The following is a 22,321-nucleotide window of genomic DNA, read 5'->3' as shown; positions in this document are numbered from 1 at the left end:
ATTCAGTTTCGGCAATCGGCAGCATGCCGGTAGGTACCGACTACCAAGTACCGGTATTCCACTTTTTTTTAGATTTGCTAAAAGCAGGCTTTGAGTGACTCATACAGCTTCAAGTTACACTATTATTAGTGTATTATAAGTTTTGTTCAATCACAAGAAGTTGTCTCCAATCCTGGACCACACAAAGCTAGGAGAAAGGTGTCACAACACCTATGCTCCTATCACTGTTTATGGGTTAGTATAAGATTTTGGGATACTATGAGTGGGCTGAAGGATAACGCAGGGTTCTTCTCGCCTTGGTGTTTCAGATATTTCTTAGAACGAAAAGGAGCACTACGGTAGGATGATTCCAGACTTGAGATACATGAATGTAACAAATAAAATGTATTGCATTAAGTCATATGTATTTATTTATTGATCTTAAATATGTTAAAAGTTCCTTATATACGTCTATATATGTATATGGTGTAAAATAAGTCATAATACGCCTGGATATATTCCAAACGGATTGACATATTGATGTTCAATCTTCACCATACTTATAAAAATACTTTTTGGCCGGTGGAAATATCCCTCCCCTTTAAATTTTCAAATTTGCATTGCCTATCTTGTGACATGTAATTTGAAATGTACAAACCGACTTTATTAGCATCACAAATAATTATTCATTTAAAATACGCTTACTCTGGAATTAAAGGAAGAAGTACGGTTTGAGCAGAGAAAATACACGGTTTTGAATCGCTAGTACGCGGCGACGAGAGGAGGTATTGACCTTAAATGAATGTTGGCAGACTGCCCATACATACAACGCAGTTTCAGTTAATATAGGGCGTTGTAGCGTAAAGCATCATATGTTCGTTGTCGAGCAGTACATTAGAAATAATGATTCCGTAATCACAGTCTCTACATAAGTGCGTGCTACCCCTGCCAGCTTAGACTGGAGAGGCTGGTACAAAGCCGACCTCCCCTTCTTTCAAGGAAATCAAGAAATCATTACCGGGATATAGTTCCCACTATCCCTCGTAATGGATCTCGAAATAGATGGCTGCAGAGACTTCTATATACCTGAAAGCCTTCCAGGTCAGAACAAAGCAAAAGCTATTTTAGATAAATTACTAAAAGTCAGCTAAGCTTTTCTACAACAGGAAGACCAGACATCATTGTTCTCCAATCTATTGACTGGACATTGCGCACTTAACTACCACGTTTTTAATATGGGTATCTCAAACATATGTCACTTCTAGCAAAGAGTCCAAGGAGACTGCTATATACAGAATCTGTGAATGTGAAGCAATTGCTTTGACTAGATGGAAAAACCTTTCCCGGATTTATCTAAAATATATTGAAGTGGGACTTTTAGCTTCTAGGAGTACACTGAGGTTTATCAATATCCTCAATATGATCTGGGTTGTCTAGATATCAGGGTTAAGTCCCAATATATGCTCAGGGTTACGGTGACAGAGGTATTTTCTTGCCCAATTTCTCCTATTATATCGTAACATTGTGTAGTATATAAATAGTAATAAGTGTATAGCTTTATCACTTTAATGATAATTTAATAGTAATTATCTATTAGACGCTAGAATACTTAATTTTTCTATTGGCGGAGTTTTTTCTAGCGGTTATATAAAACTCTGGTATACTAAGACATTTCTCATTTTGGAAAATGGTATTGTCTAAGCTGTTCATTATTTGGTCCTATCAGAATAGTATGGATATGATGAACATATTTAAAAACTTAAGAGTCTTGAGGCGATTATTCATTATGTTCTGGCCACTAATATTTGTTTATGACTAAGTTTACATACTTTCTGATAACAAGCCCAACTTAACCAATCTCTCGAACGAAGAAAACTGTTGACAAAACAACCCAATTTTAGTACGGATCTTTACGTCTACCAGCACTAACACCTTACGGATTTTATAGCAAAACATGCTGTCGTGAGTACAGTGTGTTTGGAGGGCCTAGGAAATGGGAAATGACCCCCCCCCCCCAATGGTGTCATTCTAGTGTCACTCAATACCAAATTAAAGATTCGAGTCCAGCCGATCATTGGCTCAGGTCAAGTTTGTCAAGCGCATGAGATGGCACTGCTTTCTCCGAAGTCCGGGATCCAGGCCAGTATCCCGAAAGAAGTGCACTCTGCGACTGCGGTTGTTCTCAGCGCCTCGCAATAGTTTTGCCAGTTCGGGCATCGCCTGTCTTGACTGGTATTTCCCGAATCGTACCACACATATACTTTTGTATACACGAGGGACTCTAAACCGACAGTATGAAATTCCTAAGGGATGGATGGCGCAAGGGTGGTGCGTCTCGAACGGAGCCCTTAGGCATTGGGCGCATCCCAAGCGTAAACAGCATTACCTCGTCATGTGGGGATCTGATCAGGTGGACCTGTTAATTACTCAGTACTTGAGCACTCTCTATAGAGGCTTAAAATTAAAACAAAACGTAATAGATCTAGGTCTGTAACAGTTACATCAGGTAATTTCATCTGGCAGTATTGCTTTGATGTTTCTGACTGTTCAGCACGATCAACCACCACTGACGAAGAATCAGCAGTTGATGGTGTTGGATGTAGAGGGTGAGTCCATGGACACAGCACCTGAGATGTGAATTGGACTATAAACCCCCAAGCTCCCTTTTAAATTACACAAGCAAGAGGTGAAGTAGCAAAACAGTGGCTAATAGCACCTGTGTTCAGGACAACGAATGGAGGAGGCTGAGGGACAATCGACGAATTACAGAAAAAGACTGAAGAAACGGAGGTAGTTAACACCGGTTGAAATTGAAGGGTGACTACTAAAAGTAGGAAAAGTGGACGCTCGGACCGCTCTTGGGCGGAGAAGACTCTTTCTGCTGTAGACGCTGCTGCACGTGGACCTGAAACAGGAATCCTGGATTTGTAAAGGTAAGGTATCAGGGCTCCCCATGGCGGGTTAAACTTGTTAGCGCCCACGCCCATAATACTAAAGCATGTATTGCTATAAGCAAAAATGTGAACAAAATTCCTGTTCTCCAGCTTTAATCATCATATCTTCCATATGATGATGTGGATTATACGCCCTCCAGAGAAATGGGTGCTTTGGTAGATCATACTTGGTGGATTGGTGTATAATTGGTGACTGGCTGCGATGCTGATTCGCATAATGAGGCGTATGGCAGTACCAACGCAAACAAGTTACTTCTGGAAAATATTAATCACATATGTGGGTAATACTCCTACATTTCTCATGCGAGCGCAGAGTGAGGTGCAAAGTAGTGGTGAGAGTTAGATAATGGAGCGTGTAGTTAATTGAATACGCGCCTGCCATGTGGCTGATGAGCCTTCCCTCTCTGATCATGGATCTTATGTCTTTTCTATAAGGGACATACAAACTTGTGTGACTCTCATGAATTCCGATATTGACGCTGTTACTCACTGGACTTGGAAACATGGACTAAAATTAAACGTAGACAAAACTCAGTGTATTATGATAGGTCATTCAAAGCTTGTTCGTAAAATTGACTTTACTACGGCTTCCAAATTAAAACTAAATGACCAAGATCTAGAGTACTCTGAGAAAGTAAAGAATCTAGGACATATTATTGACAAACACTTAAGATGGACTGAACAGGCTTCTTTGATATGTAATAGGGTCTTTGCCGGTGTTCACAGCCTCAAGCGGCTGGCTTCATATCTACCACACCAAGTTAAAATAATGCTGATAAAGACTCTTGTACTGCCTCACTTCAACTACTGTGACATAGTCATTAATGACATGACTGTGGAGCTTTCAAATAAACTCCAGCGTGCTCAGAACTTTTGCAGGTTCATTTTCAATCTCAGACGTGATGATCACGTAACGCCCTTCTTCAAACAATTATCTATATTAAAATTACAAGACCTTCGAGACTATCACTCACTCATTCTGTTGCACGCTCTTTTAAATACAAATTGTCCCAGTGATCTTTCAAACAACTTTCAATTTATGTCTGAAATAAGTGAACGAAGTACAAGGAGGGGTACATCCTTATTATCTATACCAATTCATCGAACGACTACCTTTAGTAAGTCGTTTACAGTTTCTGCCTGCCGATTGTGGAATGCCTTACCTATAAACATCAGAGCCATTGATAAGCGCGCTCGCTTTGGGGCGGAGGTCAGGGCCTTGATGCTGGGGGCTCAGGGGGTATAGCGGTTGGCGGCTTTGGAATGTGTTACTTAGGGCAACTGAATGCAAGTTGAATGAATGCATGCGTGTATGTCTTATTATAGTTTTGTAAATATTTATAAAGTTACATTAATTATAGATGTTGTTTTTTATTATTTTAAAGCTAAGATTCTTTTAATGTATAAGGTAAATAAATAGATTTATTTTTAGTTATACATGTATATGTATGTTAGTTTAATGTTTTACGAGGTTAAGTGGTAGAGAGGACTTTATAGTCCTAACTTCACCTCTAATAAAGACATTTTTCATTTCATTTCATCATGCTCACATCTGTTTTTTGAAGTGGGAGGGATCACTAGAACTTGAAAATGTACTCTGTAGGAATCCAAGAAATACAGACTATGAGTAATAAGCGGTTGAAATTAGGAGTCTCTAAAGTGGGCTGTGCTTTACTGCTTTGAGAGAGTCAAAAGACCTTACAAATATTGCAGCTCCTTTCCTTTTCAAATAGTTAAAGGAGCTACTATATCATCAATTTGATAAACTTGAATAGAACTCGGACCTTACCAAAAATTGAGGCATGTGCTTCAAAACACTAGGACACTGGTAAATGATCTATTTATTTTGTTCTTTTTCACTACACTAAGATTGAGTGATTTTCAAACACATAAGCCACATCTTATTTGACCATACAATAATTTTTTTCCAAATTACAAGGTAGTTCAGAGTGCCTAAACCTTAACAAGGTTGTTTTTAGATGTTGCACATGTTCTTCAAGGGTTTCGGAGATGATATAGTTGCCACAACAGATCGAAGAAGATAGAAAGAAACTTAACTTCATGTCCCCAATGATCTAATCAATTAATGAATTTGGTCGGAACTTGTAACTATCATGCTTATAGATGCCAAACCTAACAGTAGGCAACTAAACTTAAACTGGTTCCAAAGAAAAACAAAAGAAGTGTGTCAATCAATCAATAAAATCTTTACTGCAAAGACATGGCTTTATATGTATATCAATCGTCAGTTTTTTATAACTAATTTTTTTCATTTACGCTACATAAAATCACACTCAGACATACAATTCAGCATCCATTCATTTTCCAGCGACATAGTTAATCTTCTGATTGGGCGGTCTCCCAGTTACATGCCAAAAAATCGTTGACATCATAAAACGCTTGTGATGCCAAAAAAGCGTTTTAAACAAGTTTTGAGCGCCTTTGACGTTTTAGCATGTTTGATCCAATTCGGCAGCTTGTTGATAAAATGAACACCTGCCTGTGAGGGCAGATGTTCATAAACCATCGTTCTGTGTTTACCAGTTTGGTAGCTATCTCTGCCTCTGCCTCATACGAATGTATGTCCCGACCACTTGTCTTGACACATTTAGACGTAAAAAAACAGTTTTTTCGAAAATGTAGAGACCCGGCAGAGTCAACAGCTGCAATTGTTTGAAGGTTTCTCTGTAAGACTCTCTTAAATGCAAATGTGCGATTAGTCGAATCGCTTGTTTTTGCAATTTGAACACTCTCGTCAACTGGTTGTTTGCACAAGCACCCCACAATACCAATCCGTAGCAGAGGTGGGTGTAAATCAATCCATAATAAGCCGTCATCAGAACCTGAGTAGGGCAATATTTGGCTAGAGACCTCAAAATATTAATGCCTGAGGATAGTTTGGCGCAAACATGGTCAATGTGATCGTTCCATGTCAACCCTCGATCAAGGTGTATTCCAAGGAATTTCGAGCTGTAGATTTCTTCTTGTATGGAATCTGCTATCATGACGGCAGGGCCACACTCAGAGCAAAATTGATGACATTGGTTTTGGATGTGTTTGTTTTGAGATTGAGGTTGTTGAAGTGTTGTACACGATTGTTGATTTCAACATAAGTGCGTTCTTCCACAAGAGATTTTGATTTCCCGCTGATACAGAGTCGTGTCATCAGCATACTGCACGACTTTTCCGTGCAGTAATGAAGACCCAATGTCGTTGACATACATCAGAAACAAAATCGGAATGACAATTGAATCTTGGGAAACCCCATAGCTCAATTAAACTGATTTTGAAAGATGATCTGAAATTTGGACAACTTAAGCTCTGTCACTTAAAAATGATCTAAGCCACAGGTGTGGCACGCCTCGGATGCCATGAGATTCCAGTTTTTCAAGCAGTTTTGTGGTCAACACAGTCGAATGCTTTAGATAAGTCGAAAACACACCTAGGGTGGTATTTTGATTTTCAAACCTCTCTACAACAAAGTCGACTAGATTCGCTACAGCGTCAATAGTCGATTTGCCTTTCTGAATCCAAACTGTTGTTCTGATAGTTGGTTGAGATTGTTCAAGAACTGTAGCATTCTTGACAAAAATAATTTTTCAAATATTTTTATCAAAACTGGCAAATTTGAGACAGGCCGGTAGTTATATGTGGAATTGGGATTGCCCTTTTTGGAAATTGGGCTTACTTTCATGGTTTTAAGGAGTGAGGGAAATACTCCTTGTTCAAAAGTAAGTTAATCAGATGTGTTAATGGTCTCAAAATATGCTTGGAGCATTTTCTAAATAGATAAATTGACATAAAATTTAGGTAATTTGACTTTTTTTCTGGGAGCTGCTGAATAATTCGATTGAGCTCTTCTTCAATAACAAACAGGTGCCATTGCCATTGATGAAGCTGGAATCTGTCTTCGTGTGGAATTTACTTGAGACTGTAATGGTCGAGGATCTAGCTCACAAGCCACAGAGGCGAAACATCTGTTAAACTCATTCGCCACCTCCTGAGCATCAGTCACAAGTCTGTTTCTAGTATGAAGTTTTATTTCTTTAAATTGTTTTTCTTTATTGTTTATAATGTCCCAAACATTTTTTGAAGAAATTATTGATTTCGAGAAATCACAATTTTTCGCCGCTTGGATCACATTTTTATAAGTTTTTTTTGTATTTTTTGAAAAAAAACATTTAAATTCTTCGCTTGGGTTTTTTTTGTTGATTTTTGAGAAAAATTTGAGTTTTCTCTCGAAACTAAGATACCTTTTGTGATCCAGTTTATATTCGTCTTTTTCGGACAAACTCTGATTGTTTTTGTAGGACAGCACATATTTAGATGAAAAATCAGGATTTCATTTAAGGTTTTAAACTGCTGTTCTACGGGTCGTGATGAATTTAGAAGATTCCATTTTTCTTTGGAAAGGGAAGTGTTGAGAAGAGCAATGTTTTCAGGACGTATGTCTCTTACTGTGTTGTTAATTTTGGGTTCCCTTTCAATTCTCTTTCCACTAATTATAGCCTATTAGCCGTAGTGGTTCGACATTGCGATGTTTGGAATATTTGAAATGATGTTGTCTATGGCTGTCTGAGTTGTTGCAGTTATTCGCGTCGGAGTCGTGATCAACAACTTTAGGCCAAAAGACTTCAGCAGATTCACAAATCTTTTGGTGGTTGAATGTTTGCTGTCCATCGCATTAATGTTGAAGTCGCCCGTCAGAACAAATTCTGTTCGTTGATCAGTCAGGCCTGTAAGTAAAGATTCAAATTTTGAAAAAGATTTCTTCACTTCTGCTGGGAGACCTGAAAGTTCCAATGACAAAAAATTCTGAATTGTCTGATTGAAGTTTGATACCGACTGATCCAAAATCTCGTTCGACTGTTTTCTGAATTGAAAATTAAGAAAATGAGAATTGATTTAAAAAAAAAATAGCAACTCCTCCTCCTTTGGAGTGTTGTTTGCAAAAACGTCAGCCAATTTGTAATTTGGAATTGTGCAGAGGAAAAGATTCTTGTTGTTGGACCCATTTTCAGTCACAACAATGATATCTGTTTCCTGGTCTTCACACATCAGTTGGATTTCATCTAGTTTGTTGGTGTACTATTTTATCTCTGATCTATTTGGATGTATTTATAGCAAATTTCAATTGATATTGAGTACCACCTCACCTTGCCAAGAGACTGGAATGGAGATTCACTTGTTACCATTGGAGTGGCATCTAGTTTGAGAATAGAATTGATTCTCTAATCATTTACTACCAGCCTAGATTCATCACCCATTTTGAGGTAAGAAAGACAGGTGATGAGTACAACCTATTTTATTTTCAAGAAAATCTTGAAATGTGTTCTATTATTTGTCCCATTTTTTGCGACACAAACTGATAAAAAGTATTGTTAATAATTTGTCTGAATTTTCTTCAGTAAACTTCGATAACATGGATTACAATCAGAACTATTCTTGCTATGTTGCACACTGATCTTCGGAACTTTCTACTTGAGCTGAACATGCTAAATGGGAAATTGTAAAGTTGAGATCCACATAGAAAGTCAGTTTTTTGTAACATTTATTATTGCCTCCTCCTCATTATTATTATTCCTTTTGTAAGGAAATCCATGCCCACACCTTCTATGAGCAACCCTGATGCTGTTGACGCGTATACGCGATCTCATGTCTTTTGCTCTTAACGCATTTGACGCGTATAGGAGTTTTAGTTTTTTGCGTCTTCATGGTTATCCGGAATGCGGCTATGTTGTGTTATTCTACTCATGGAATCTTCACAGACTGTAAAATTAAGGTCAACGCCCAGGATGGATGTCGCTGGGCACATCTATTTATAGCGTGAGGTGGGGCGGCTGAAGGTCACGCAAAGTGCCGAAGACGCGTATGCGCGCGACGCCACGTAGTCCAACCATTGTGCGAGCGTGAACCTTCAGTGTGTTTGGCTTGTGTGTAAAAAAATAGAAAAAAGGTATCGGTACATCTAGAGTTCAGAAAGGGCCTGCTCCCACCACTTGTAGAAGGCCACATTTTATTATGGCTGGAGGTTATCCAGTTTATGCAACTCGTTTTCAGTTAATAATACAATCTCTATTTGAATTTAATATATCTACGATTTATTTGCTTTTTGTAGATTATAAACAAGATCTGACATTGTTTGCTATTTTACTCAACATGGTGAAAACTTTTTCCAATTCTGAATTGGTCTGCCCTTTAATTTCAGTGTCCTGCTTTACAGCCTTAGCCCATAACATTCTGAGCAAGCTCACTAGTCCAAAGTTATACATCTTTTTAAAATTAGGTTATTTTATATAATGGATCCTGTTAAAAAAAACCTTAAAGACGGGCAGCAGCTGAACTTGAGCCCAACTATGCTGACTGTAACTTTTAACTGTTTAATAGCCTGTTGTGGTATTTTCAGCTGAGTTGTGTTATATTCATTGCATATAATTCCGTGTTTGAACCATCTGTTGATTCCTGGGACCACCTCCAATCTTACAGTATTCTTCCCTAATGTGGTATCCAGTTTATATATTCCTTTTATGCATTGTGCCGAAATAATGTACAAATTTTGCAAGAATTATAACAAATCCACTAAAGAGGATGAGATCCAATCAAGAGGCAAATGCTCTGGAAACGATTCCAATCCCTAACCCTTACATTTTAATAATTATAATATAACCCATCTTAATTTTGTCCTTGATTTTTTGCGTTAAAAAGGTGAGATGTAGTATTAAAACCTTAATAAATATCCCCACCTGCTTCTCACAAAGCACAAGCTATTCCATCAAAACCATTTAACATAAATCATAAGATAGGGATACATGTATAGGGATTTATTTATAGCTGAAATATTTGTAGTTAATAGTGTTGCTGCTTAAAATACTACACTGAAAACAAAACTGTTGTGAATTTAAGTGTTGACAGAGAAGTGTTGATTGCATTTACTACTCTTATTTTCTCTTCAATTTAGGTTATTCCTGGATAAAAATCGCCTATGAAACATTCAGTAGGTAGGTGTCTTGTCTTTTAAATGTGGTCAAATATACGGAGAAGAGGGTACAATATTGGGCCATTTTCTTAATTAATTTAATTAATCCAGTGATTGTGATGTCTGCCACATAATAATTTGCCTCTATTATCCAGGGATAACCTTTTATTTTGGAAAACTTAAACTTCCTTAGGAAAGCACTAACCTCCTCACATTGAAATTAATACACTACCTGCAATAATCACAAACATCATTTGACATCATTTTAATCATTTTTTATTTCTCGAATGTTAATTTGGATAATTTTTGTTGTTACCTATTTTGCTAAATCAATAAATTAATGATAATTAACACAAAAATTTGTTACTATTATAGCCAAAAAAAGGCACTCTCATAACATGTTATTTCTTATGATCAATGTTTCCATTATATTATCAGCATTTCTGCCTAGAAATAATTTTAAACTATAAATTAAGTTAATTGATTACAATAAACAATATTTACTAGTTTACAAAACAATCTATTTATTATGAACATATTGGTGCCACAAACATAAAAAAAACAATAGACGTGTTTTTTGTCCGAAACCCAAAAAGACGTATTGTTCGACAAGTGATCAATGAAATGAATAATACGAAAAAAAAGTGTATAGGATTTTATGGATTATATTATTTTAGTACCATACTATAAGGCTAATATAGCACATGAAAACAATAGTATAATTGAATTTTGTTATTGAACTGAAATATACACATGAAATTATATAAACCAGTTGAAGGTAAAAAAGAATTGACTACAGGTTTTTTACACTTCAGGGATTGCCTGTTGTAACTGATTTTATTTTCCACATTTCACATTTCATAATGCCATTTTCATATAATACAGCAAACTGCCTTAATATACATCTGTATAAACAAATATCACAATAACATCTAATCTATTGCAATCTTGATCAGTTAGTTATAATATTAACAAAACATAGAACACAAAGAGATCTTCAATTAACAATAAAATGCACTCAAATCAGTTTTTTCCATTACTTACATACAATAAATTGGTTTTACAAATAAATTGTCTACTAAGAATAAATTTTAATATGTACAACAATTTGAGTACAAGATTCAGGCTTTGATGTGTTAGTCTTAAATTCTCTTGTAATAAACAGAACAATACAAGACCAGAGCCTCTGATCTTGTTTAATGCCTTGCCTCCCACTAAGCTTAAATTATAACGGAGGATAAAACCAGTTTACAAAATTTTGATAACAAAGACAAAATCTGTGGTAATAACTTATTAAGATAATAATAACTATAATGATTGATCAATTATATATAACCATTGTGATCGTAATATATCATATAATGAGTAAAACAAAAATAAATCTAAAAAATAACAAGTGATCTAGTATATACAAATAAAAATCGTAGCAAATGTTCTTTACAATTAATATTTCTTGATCTGTTGTAGAAAAAATACTTCATTTACGATAACGATTTCTACTAGGCAAACTTGTAGAACACGACTGTCCTATTTTAGTTCATCCATTTTCTGCAATTCGGAGCTCCACACATGCATGGAATTTTGTGTTGGTCATCTTCAATGTCAAACTTGTAGTCATAAGCAAGCTAAAACAAATATTTAAGATATAGTATCACATAGTAGAGAAACTAATACAAAAATTACACATGAAACTTAAATCATAACCACATACACCCAGACAGGAATAGCTATACAAACCTCTTCTCCACGATTGATGCGTCGTTTCGCGAAAATAATGATCCGTACATCACGTTCTACCTCTACGATCTCAGCCACGCAGTTAGGGTTGCAGGAGTGATTGATGTACCGTGCCAAGCCACCACTTAATGTAGCATCCACCACCCTCTCCTCGTCCAGCCGGAACATATATATACCACGATTCTGTAACATACCAATGTTGTATTCAACATGAGCGATCTTGGCTAAATAGTTGGTTATCACTTGCAGCCTCCTTAACCACATTATACCACAAAGATTTTAATAAATGCCCTCTTAAAATGTGGAGCCACACCTTGGTCGTTTTAGGAAAAAGTCAGTTAAAACAAAAAATTACTATTATACAATTTGTATGCTACAAAATATCATAATAAGTCTAATGTTATTTTTAGCTTTTGTTATTTATTTCATAGTAAAACTTCTTTATGTTTCACTCTGCTCATTGTGTGAACCAACTGTACAAACCAATACACCACACTCACAGAAATGTTCTCAAGAAATTATAAGTAATACTGTACATAATTATATTGCACAAAACTCAGAGCTAGGTAGTAGAATCATCGACTTGAAGTCATTTGGTCATTCTTATTGCACTGAGGGCGGCTAAACATATTCATTTCCTGGAATAGCAAAGGTTAAGTTGATGGAAGTTTATCCTAAGGCGGTTATAAAGGTACCTACTGTATTGAGCACTGAAGAAGATTTCCGTAAAGATGTAAGTCTTTAAACGATTTCATTTTTAAACAACTGTGTACCCAAAATTATGCTATAACCAGGAAAGATTTCCAATTTAGCCCTCATTAATTTTCACTAAATCAATAGATAGTTACCAAAAAGTAAGTGTATTGTGATATCTATGTTAAAGGGATAATTCAAAAATATCTTTAGAACCGATTAGAGGCTGACTTATGCCTTTCAGAGGACAAATAGCACCTGATGGACCATGAGTAAGGGTTACTCAAAACCCCATTAAAAATATGCCTATTTGTTTTAGTATATAGTGAATTAAATTCAGCATAGTACATATTATATGTGTTAAAAACACACGTTTTTTTTCTGCTCCAAAACACAAATTAAATAATCAATTACTAATTATCTGGAGTGTCTTTACATGACCTAAATGTGCAGTTGATTCAAGTTTTTGTAAAAATGCATACAAGTATGCACAAGCCAGTGGTGAACTAATAACATAGATTAACCCTGCAACTTTACAAGCAAACATCCTATATCAGCATTTTCACTGTATTCTTGATGGCAGCACCCGAAATCGGTGCTTGTGATCAATGTTTTTCTTACTAGGTTTTTAAAATATACTCAAAAAGTTTTAATATTGATTCTAACAAAAAGAGGAATGTTTCACTTTTTGATCACTTAATGTTTTGTTAAAATTTAGCTACACATTTTGTAATTATATGTTTACGTTCTCATGGGTTGATCCGTATGCGTCCCGTGACAAGTGCATTTTTTTCATTCAGATCTTGTTATTTCTTATTTATGAGTATTACGTCAGTCGTATTTGTTTGTCTTGGCATTGTGTACTGTTACTGTTACTTACGACAATAAGATCGTAATTTCCATGATCTAGTGTTAAAAATACTTATGTAGATACATTTATTCATAACTATTATAAACTAAAAGTGGAATTAGTTACAGATAACTAGTCACAAGACTGGAGAATCAAAGGTGAATCTTGAAGTTTTACAAACGGTAAGTTGCCATTTTATCAAACTGTGGTTGTATTTTTTATGTACCACATAATATAACAAGTTTTTAAACTTCGTACTTTTGAAAAATTCAATAATAAAATATGGAGTTATGTTGTAAAAGAATTAATTTTTCAGAAATTTTCTAGAATTTTCCAATTACGAACAAGCAACAGTGGAGATGGCAAATGATTTTCTTTGTTCACTTAGGACAAGATGATACTGAAACTTCTCATTATACTTAGTCCTAAAAGTCTATTGTTACATCTACCTATCTGTAACCAGATTAATAAAAAATTGTGACAATAATACAGGATATTGCGTTGCACTACTGATGAAAATTAATCACTCAACATTCGCGATTAATATGTACTACCTCTACAATCTTCTATATGCTATGCAATTGCTGAGGAATTTTACTAAGCCTGTACAACGTTCTTTATGATGATTGCATATTGTGTCGATTGATGTCACTACTCTTGGACCAAAAGTATAGATACACAAGATTGAAAGTTAATCACAAACTAACTATAGAGCTACAATTATGTGGGTTACATTAAAATAACATATAAAAAAATATTTTACAAACAATAACTTCCAGTTTTTCCAGGGTATTGATTTTGGCACTTTGAAAAATCAAAACTCGGAATTTGTGATTCAATTAAGATAAAGTTGTTATTCAATTACTGGTACTTTGGTATTATCCTGAGGTCATTATTTTTGGTAAAGTTTTTCTTACCTGGGACCTAAAAATAACTATTTGACTTAATATGAAATTTACATGTCATTATGATGACCGGTTCTTGCTTTCTGCCTTCCAAAAGGAAGCAATGTCGGCAAGGAGGCCACTCTGTCCCTTACTAATTGTTGACGGGCCATATAAGTAGGTAAATACATATGTACGTACTATAAATATAAAAAGTTAACAAGCGCTCATATGATCTGATCTTGAATTTAAGCACTATATCTAGGGATGTCACTAACGTGATCTGACGTCGAGAAAGTTTAAAAAATCTAATTTGTAACACAGATTTCATTGAAAAGGTTTTATCTTAATTTATCGCATTTAAACATGTAAACTGCCACACTGTCCATGGCGGTGTTGCCTGCAATACATAAGTAACCCTTTATATATCTCAAATGGTTTTTGAGAGATCGATTACATGTGAATCTTATGAGTAATAAATAATTAATTTTTCAGTTGACACAAAATCTATCTTCTTCTTTCAAATGAGCTGAAAGGGCTATTTAAAATATTACATGAACAGCAGCATCAATGCTCTGTTCACGTACAACGGTACAGTGTTATCTCATGTAGCTTTAGAGACATTAGTAGTAGCTTTGACTTTAAAAGAGAATAGACCACACATCCACCGTGAGGCAGAAATTTTGTGACGTAACATCATCCTTTGAGACGCAAGGTGCTAAATCTTGTGCTAAGGGATATAATTCCTTTGAATCTTCTAGTGATGATCCAATTTTAATTAATTACGTCAATATAATTATTTACTTTTATTATATTTATTTTGTTTTATATATATTATTGTTTTTTCAACAATAGTAACAATGGAGCTCACCTTAGCTTCATATTGCTTTTCTCTGCTCTCAGCCAGCTCTGTCCGTATCAACTCTCCGATGTACTCGATTACCATTGTATGTTTATCCAAGTCTCTGGCTGCATACAAGCCAAGGCCTTGAATCTTGGACCTGTAAACACCAAAACATATGACAAACTGGAGGCAGATGAAGCATGTGGACTGCCAATTAGTAACTATGGTGACCTCAGAATATTCAGGATGGGTAGGGCTGGAAGTGGGGACCACCTCCTGTCGAGATCCTATAAGGAGGGATAGCAGGCCCTATATCTCAGCCACGTCATCTTGGACGAAGGAGAGACTAGCAGTCCAGCCAAAGGAGACATAACTACCTCATGTTTAGGCTTGCAACAACCTTTAACACTAAGGGAGATCTACCAACTCCAACAGTGATACTCTGAAGTAAACTGGACATATTGATCGACCGTTTGACCCATTATCTTAACATTTACAGTTAGTGATGTACTAATCCTGGACATCCATTGAATTCCCAAGATATAAGTGACACATCAGTTCGTGTTGTACCTAGTGTAGGTTTAACTTGGAGGTATAAACTACCCTCTAACGGATTGAAATCAATTTACAAGAATGTATTGGATGATTACTATTAATGTCAATACAATGTAAATAATGATACAAACTGTGAGAAAATGGTGCACACATGTGCTCTTGCCATCTATCTGATTGGGGAGGAACTTGGACGTACAATAAATTTAAATTAAATTGAGATTAATATATCATGGTAAATAATTTTAATTTACAAAACCATGAATAAAAATGTAAAAAAGTATATTGAAAAATAGTAAAGTTACATAACAAACAGAAATCACAATTATGGCTAGAGCTCACAAGTATATGAATGGTCTGGGAATGCCACAAACTGAAAGTAATCTACAGAAACCTGCACATAAATTGCTTCACTGGGTAAACCAACAGGCAATGTGAACAACTTTAAAAAAAAACATGCATGGAGCAACTGTATGCCTCAGTCTCAATTTGCAGCCGTGTGACACAGTGTACTTGTTTCATACAGTCAGTGACATGATACAACGCAAAACTATAAAATACATTTTACATAAGGAGTAAAATACACAGAACGTGTTGTGTTGCACTCTGTTTACTCTATTCCGTGTATTTAATAGTTTTGCAACGCGTTGTATCACTGCATGTGTATTTGTACTCCAATCCTGAGGCTGGAGATAGATTTTATGGTAAAGATGTGTATTCCAATCCCATCATGATCCTGGGGAGATAAGGTTAATAGTGAATATGATATTCCAATCTCGTCATTATGTAACAGAATATAGTTCATGGTGATCCCAAAATTATCATGAGATTAGTCAGGTAGGAGTGATATTAAAGATGTGTATCCTAATCACAACATGATTCTGGTCAAAAGGGTTAATGGTGAAGTTATAATCCAAAAGTCATCATGATTCGGCAAGATACTGATGATGGTGAAGATTTGTGATACTGGTGAGATAAGGTTACCAGCAAAACAAGTGCATTTTCAATCCCATCATGAAGCAAACAAAATAGAGTTATCGGCAAAATCAGAATAATCCTAATACTGTCTCATCTTGCAAGTTAGGTGTTTAGCAAGTTAAGTGGTATTATTTATTCAAATGTGTGTACCTTGCCAAATAAACGTTGTTTCTCCATTCTTGCTTCATCTTCTTGTATTGGGAGGACTTGCTGTGAACAAACTGTTTGCTATAAGGGCTGAACGCTTCTCCTAGTGCACTACTGACAGCCACACAGTTAGTGCGCTGATGTGCACTGGTCGTACGCTGTGTGTGTGCACGCTTCCACTTCTCCTGGCCACGTGGTTTAGGTTCACATCGCGCACAACCACTCGGGTTTATTGCTAGAGGCAGCTCTAGAAGAGGGTTACGCCCGTATTTGAACCGGTAGTCTGTCAAAGTCTCCACTCCTGAAATATGTGAAAAGTGATTAATAAATTACAAAAATATTTCATAAAAATCATGTACCAAAAATGCACAGGTAAAATTTATGACAAACGACCAAACATTGCAAGTTAGATATCTACCTTCTAACTAAACTATATTTTAAACAACCAACCAATTAAACCTTTGGGATCAGCAGATAAATATTAAGTTGACCATAGTATTTTGCAGATATGTGCGGATGTTCACAAGACATGACCACTATTTTCGGGTAATATCAGATATCACTAGTTTTAAAAAAATCAGTAACAGTATGCTCTGAGATCTACAATATACGATCTTATGCTCAGATGGAGAACTAACCTAACACAAGTTAAAATAAACAAATCAACCAAAGCACTGTGACACGCTTAAGTCAGGAATCACAACAACCATGTTGTATGTCAACACCATGCACACTATCTCTAAATGATGCACTTAATAAAACTCAAATCAACTAAACGACTGATACATATAATTAAATTATAACAGATAACACTATATGAAATTGTGATATTATAAGTACTTTCAAGAATTACTGTACGCTACAAACCTGGTAAACTTTCTAGGACTCGAACAATAGCTGGTTCAGTAAGACCAAATAAATCTTCACCAGACACGAACCGTGGGAAAACTTGGACACTGTTACTAGCCTTGCGCAGCGCAGCCAATGGTTCTAGCACACGCACCCATACTGAGCGCGCTGAGATGTCGCGCAGTTCTATGTCTTCCTGCTGAGGCTCCTGTAACCATATTATTTCATGGAACCTTTATAATCATATTTGAGAAAACTATTCGTTAACATTAATTGCCTTTCTGAGAACTGATGGCTGATCTTGTAATACAAGGGGGTATCCAAAAGTTCCCGGAATATTGGAAAACTTTTGAGTACCCCAAAATTGATGCAGTGGGCGGTGCTTGTGTAATAGAATCTTCTGCTGCTAAGTGTTGGTAGCACAATTCATTGCTATTTTAGTGCGGTCTGGAAGTCGAACAGCAAATTATAACTCAAAATTACATTGTACTTGATTCCAAAATGTTATATAACAAAACTGTAAATGCTTCAAAGAATGTAAAAATAGGATTAAGAAGGATTCAATCTCTTGATAAGAATGAAACACTTTTTTGAACATGGTCATAGCTAACAGGAAGGTTATGTAAATATGACCAGACCATCTTATATGATATAGCATGTATTTATTTTACGCAATAGTGTACCAATTTCACTTAGTTTCAAGTCAGACTTCATTTTTAGTTTGTTTCAAGCTGGGGTATAGTGTTAAGTCAAACTAATCTTTAATTTGAGTTTAGTTGGATACATCTTTAGTACTTTCAAAGATAAACAGCAACTTCAATTATTTTCACATCATATTGCATTTGTAATTAGATTCAACTTGGTTTATGTATTTAATGATGATCAGGTGAGGCTGTATGTTCAGTTACCATAAGACAGGCCTAATCATAAATCAGCATAAAATCAATCAGCACTTATTAATCTTTTCACTAAGGCAATCAGTATTATCCTAGGGTGTTCCACCAACTTAACAGTTTAATAATACCAACAGAGAACATAGGAATATCAAGATTGATGCTAACACATCTGTAACATTGAGGGCACCAGAGCTGACTCAAAATATTTTGATAGTGATTAATGGGTTAAATCATGTGTGTTTTCTCATATTTTTTTCAGCATGTGCCATGACCTTGATGTTGCACTGTGTGTCTCACACAGTTTACAGTCTATTATATTACTAAAAATTTTTAAATAAATAATTAAATCTGTCAACCTTACTTTATTGAGCTGATGAAATACTTTGTGTTGTCTTGGTATGTTTATAATAGGAAACTGACAAATTATTGCTTTTCCTTTGGTTGATAGTATGCTTAAAATTTTTACACAAAGTAAAAACAGTTAAGGAAAGTCAAATAAAGCATTAATGTTTGGTTTTTATTTTAGTTATATCCAAGCAAACCCAATACAACTAAATGAAACACAAACACTTAAGTTATTTTGCCATTATTACAGTACCCTATGTCATACAAACTGAATAACATAAGTATTTATTGGTAAACTAAATATAAATAATAATATTATTAAATTAACTTGATAAACTCTCTGTTGATATGGGGATTAATATATAAACCTGCTTTGAACAATAGTATTTTTAGAATGATTCAGCTATTTATGAAAAACAGAAATAGTTAAAGTATAAAATTTACCTGAATAAGAACTCTAAACTCCGGTCTGCCATTGGCCTCATGTATGGAGCAGATGTACCGGCATCGCTTGTTGCTGACACGCATACTCCAGTAGAAGCGAACCTGAAACAGAATGTGTGTATTGATTTGTTCAAAAATCAGTGCTAATACATTAACCCATTGCTGAATATTGACAAATATCTCATCATGCAGTAACTGGGACTAGCTAAATGACCTAGATGACGAGTTCAGGTTGCAAAACGATCTGCTTTAAATTTTACCTCCTAATAGTTCTAATAATATCTTGTAGACAACGTAAGCATTACTAGTCTATGGAATGTTTTTAATAACCTTCTTCCTTTAGTTTTGTCAAACATGTTTGTACATGTAAGAAATTTGTAAATAACTTGCTATACTTTTGTAGAAGAAAGTTAACTACAAGTTAAAGAAAAGATCTCTTTTAATCAGAGAATTCTCTTTGTGTATGATTTGCCGAATTCTAATTAAATTTCATTACTCCTAGCAATGAGCAGGTTACAAATTGGGAAGTAGTGATGGTCAAATCAAGAATTTTAAAATATCAAATCTGATTCCGAATCTTAAAAAACTGATTTCTGATTCTCTAAGTTTTTAACAGTCTAAGTATGGTTTAGATAAAATCATCATGAAACCAATTTCTATCATTTTAAAACTTTTGGAGATCACTCAGTAACACAAAATATATTCAAGAATACCACTATTTTTTAAATGATTTGCAAGGGTTTAAGTAATTTACTATAACTTAAGAACTAAGTCATATTGTTCACATCCTTCTTTCATTTGATAGATTATAAAATAGACTTCCAGGATATATGTCTTTTACTATATGAAACACTATGAAAAATATGGGGAGATGCTGCAGATTTCTCCAGACTTGTATGTTGAATCTCAGCAATCAATTCTTGAATCTATACCTTTTTTAACACGTTCACGACGACGGCTTTTTTCTGGACTTTTGTATTTGCCATTGAATTTTTCAATAATAATATCAACAAACCATAATAGTTTTTAACGTTAAATGTATAAGCATAACGAGAAATGTATAGTGAAATGTATGTGTTCATAATATTTTGCAAAGAAAATTTCCATATGTTTTATCAATCTTTCTCCATGTACCCCAAGGGGGGTACCTAGAAAATTAATTATAAAAAATCCAACATTTACTTTAAAAATCAAACAATGATGCGCCCGACGGAGTACACGATAGTCTTAAGTATAATTTAACAATAAAAACACAATAAGGAATGCACAGAAACTTGTACCCCATCGGGCGTATGACGTGCTTTATGAAAGCATGATGTGTACTTGAAAGGGTACACGACGACAGATGTGAGAGATTGAGTATACCCGATGGGGTACACATTGTCGTGAACGCGTTAAAGATTCTGTTTCGATACATCACTACTGGGAAGTGTTTGTCTGTTAGACCTCAGTATCTATATATATACTAATTACGGCTTACAATCTTGTATCCAATGGGGTAGATATAGTTCTGTGTGTGGAAGGCTGCTAGCTGGTGTGGTAGCAGCTGACCGATGTTCAGCAGGATCATGGAACCGACTCGCATCACATTATTGTGCTCTGTGTGATGCATCACACTTGCCACCTGTCTGTTCTCATCTCGATTAATGTATACTCGTCTGAACACCGCCAATGTTGTAAGTTCATTGTCTTTATCGTTCTTCGGCACATGTAGGTTGCAGTACAATGTCTGAAACAAATTTTATGTAATAATAGAAAGCTATAGTTGAAAGTATAAAAATCAATCTTAATCTGTTTTCAAACATACAACTATAAAATCTAAATTATGTATAAAATTAAATATGGAACAACCACACTTTATACATTATTTTGTTGTAATTACCTAATATTATATTTACACTTAACCAATATTCTAGAACGCTGTTTCTAGAAACAGTATTCAATATTCTAGAACAAAAACGAATGGGGTCAAATAAGTATTTAAAATATAGAATACTATCAACTCTGGTTACCTTGTTCTTGTAGAATACACATTGATCCTTGACGGCACAGGGGAGGTGGTACATGACACTGCAGCGTAACTTGTAGCACTTGAGTGTGGCGCCGGCACGGTTGCACAGGCAGCAGTTGGCAGTTAGTGACTGTTGTAACACAGTCTCCACATTCATCAGGGCTCCGTTCACGGTCTCATACACCTCGTCTGACCATAGCGCACAGTTGAGATGCACCCATTTGTCCACGTCATAGTTTAGTAGGCTACACCACACCAGCACATCAGTCAGCGTATCAGGAAATATAACACAGTGGGTTTGTGTTGTCCATAGCAAGTAGAACTTTGTCGCATTACAAGTGTACATATTTTGTTACTGAAGCCAAGCAACTGAGAGTGGTATGTAAATTCTAACTATAAACATTTTATTATTTTCCTATAGCATAGGAAATAAACTACTTATCAACTGATTCTAAAATTGTATATAACTCAGTAGGATATTACAAAAATGATACTATGGATTGCTAAACTAATTCAATCATTTTTTAAATTGGTTTATGTATATATTAGATAAATTTAAATATAAAGGAATTTTAACCATAGGATAAGAAACAGATCTTTCACTTTAAATTGGTTTCGGTATACATTAGTGGTTTTGACCTTGGGTCCTATTGGCTTTAACAACAAACTTGATCTTGTCGTTTACTTGTGGAACACCCATGTGTCGTATAGATGCATTAGGAATTGCAACTGTAATCATGAAGATAAAACACACAGTTTTGTAATTTTACTATAGCCTACAATACAAGGCAGTTAGACATAGTAAGTAAGCACACATTAATTAATACACTTGCAGTTATTTAAGTTGACATATAATTGCTACCTCACAAATTAATCATTCAAACTAAAAGTGAAATGTTTCTGAATTATGCAATGGTATAACTTACCGAGCCGGTCCATCGGCTACACCATCCCCAACCTGATGACAGAACAGGCACACCCTTGTGTCGTCAGGCAATTTTGCTGGCATGACAGTAATCCCCATTCGGAAGAGGGTCTAAAAATGGGAATAAAATCACCACATAAATATGTACATTACTGACTGGAAATATACTATCAATAAAGAACAAATAAAATGCTTTCAACACTAAATTAAATTTAAATTAAGAGCTTATTTATGACTAAGCCATTGTTCTTATGTAT

General features: G+C 35.2%; 1 protein-coding gene across 10 annotated transcripts in view; it reads right to left on the bottom strand.

Moving 5' to 3' along the window:
* Nucleotides 1–11,250: 11,250 nt before the first annotated feature.
* Nucleotides 11,251–22,321, bottom strand: part of LOC124368903 (histone-lysine N-methyltransferase 2C-like) — a 164,358-nt gene continuing 153,287 nt past the window's right edge. For all 10 annotated transcript variants that reach the window (XM_046826421.1, XM_046826420.1, XM_046826425.1 and 7 more), the window contains 9 exons: nt 22,066–22,175; nt 21,141–21,384; nt 20,609–20,857; nt 19,129–19,230; nt 17,462–17,651; nt 16,598–16,895; nt 14,945–15,074; nt 11,647–11,829; nt 11,251–11,534 (listed from right to left, as the gene is read on the bottom strand). In XM_046826421.1, coding sequence (XP_046682377.1) covers nt 11,442–11,534; nt 11,647–11,829; nt 14,945–15,074; nt 16,598–16,895; nt 17,462–17,651; nt 19,129–19,230; nt 20,609–20,857; nt 21,141–21,384; nt 22,066–22,175 — 1,599 coding nt within the window. In that variant the 3' untranslated portion in view covers nt 11,251–11,441. The remainder of the gene's footprint in view (nt 11,535–11,646; nt 11,830–14,944; nt 15,075–16,597; nt 16,896–17,461; nt 17,652–19,128; nt 19,231–20,608; nt 20,858–21,140; nt 21,385–22,065; nt 22,176–22,321) is intronic.

Source organism: Homalodisca vitripennis, chromosome X (assembly GCF_021130785.1).
Source record: "Homalodisca vitripennis isolate AUS2020 chromosome X, UT_GWSS_2.1, whole genome shotgun sequence".
NCBI lineage: Eukaryota > Metazoa > Arthropoda > Insecta > Hemiptera > Cicadellidae > Homalodisca > Homalodisca vitripennis.
Note: the sequence above shows the minus strand (reverse complement) of the source record. Positions and strands in the feature narration are given on the sequence as shown.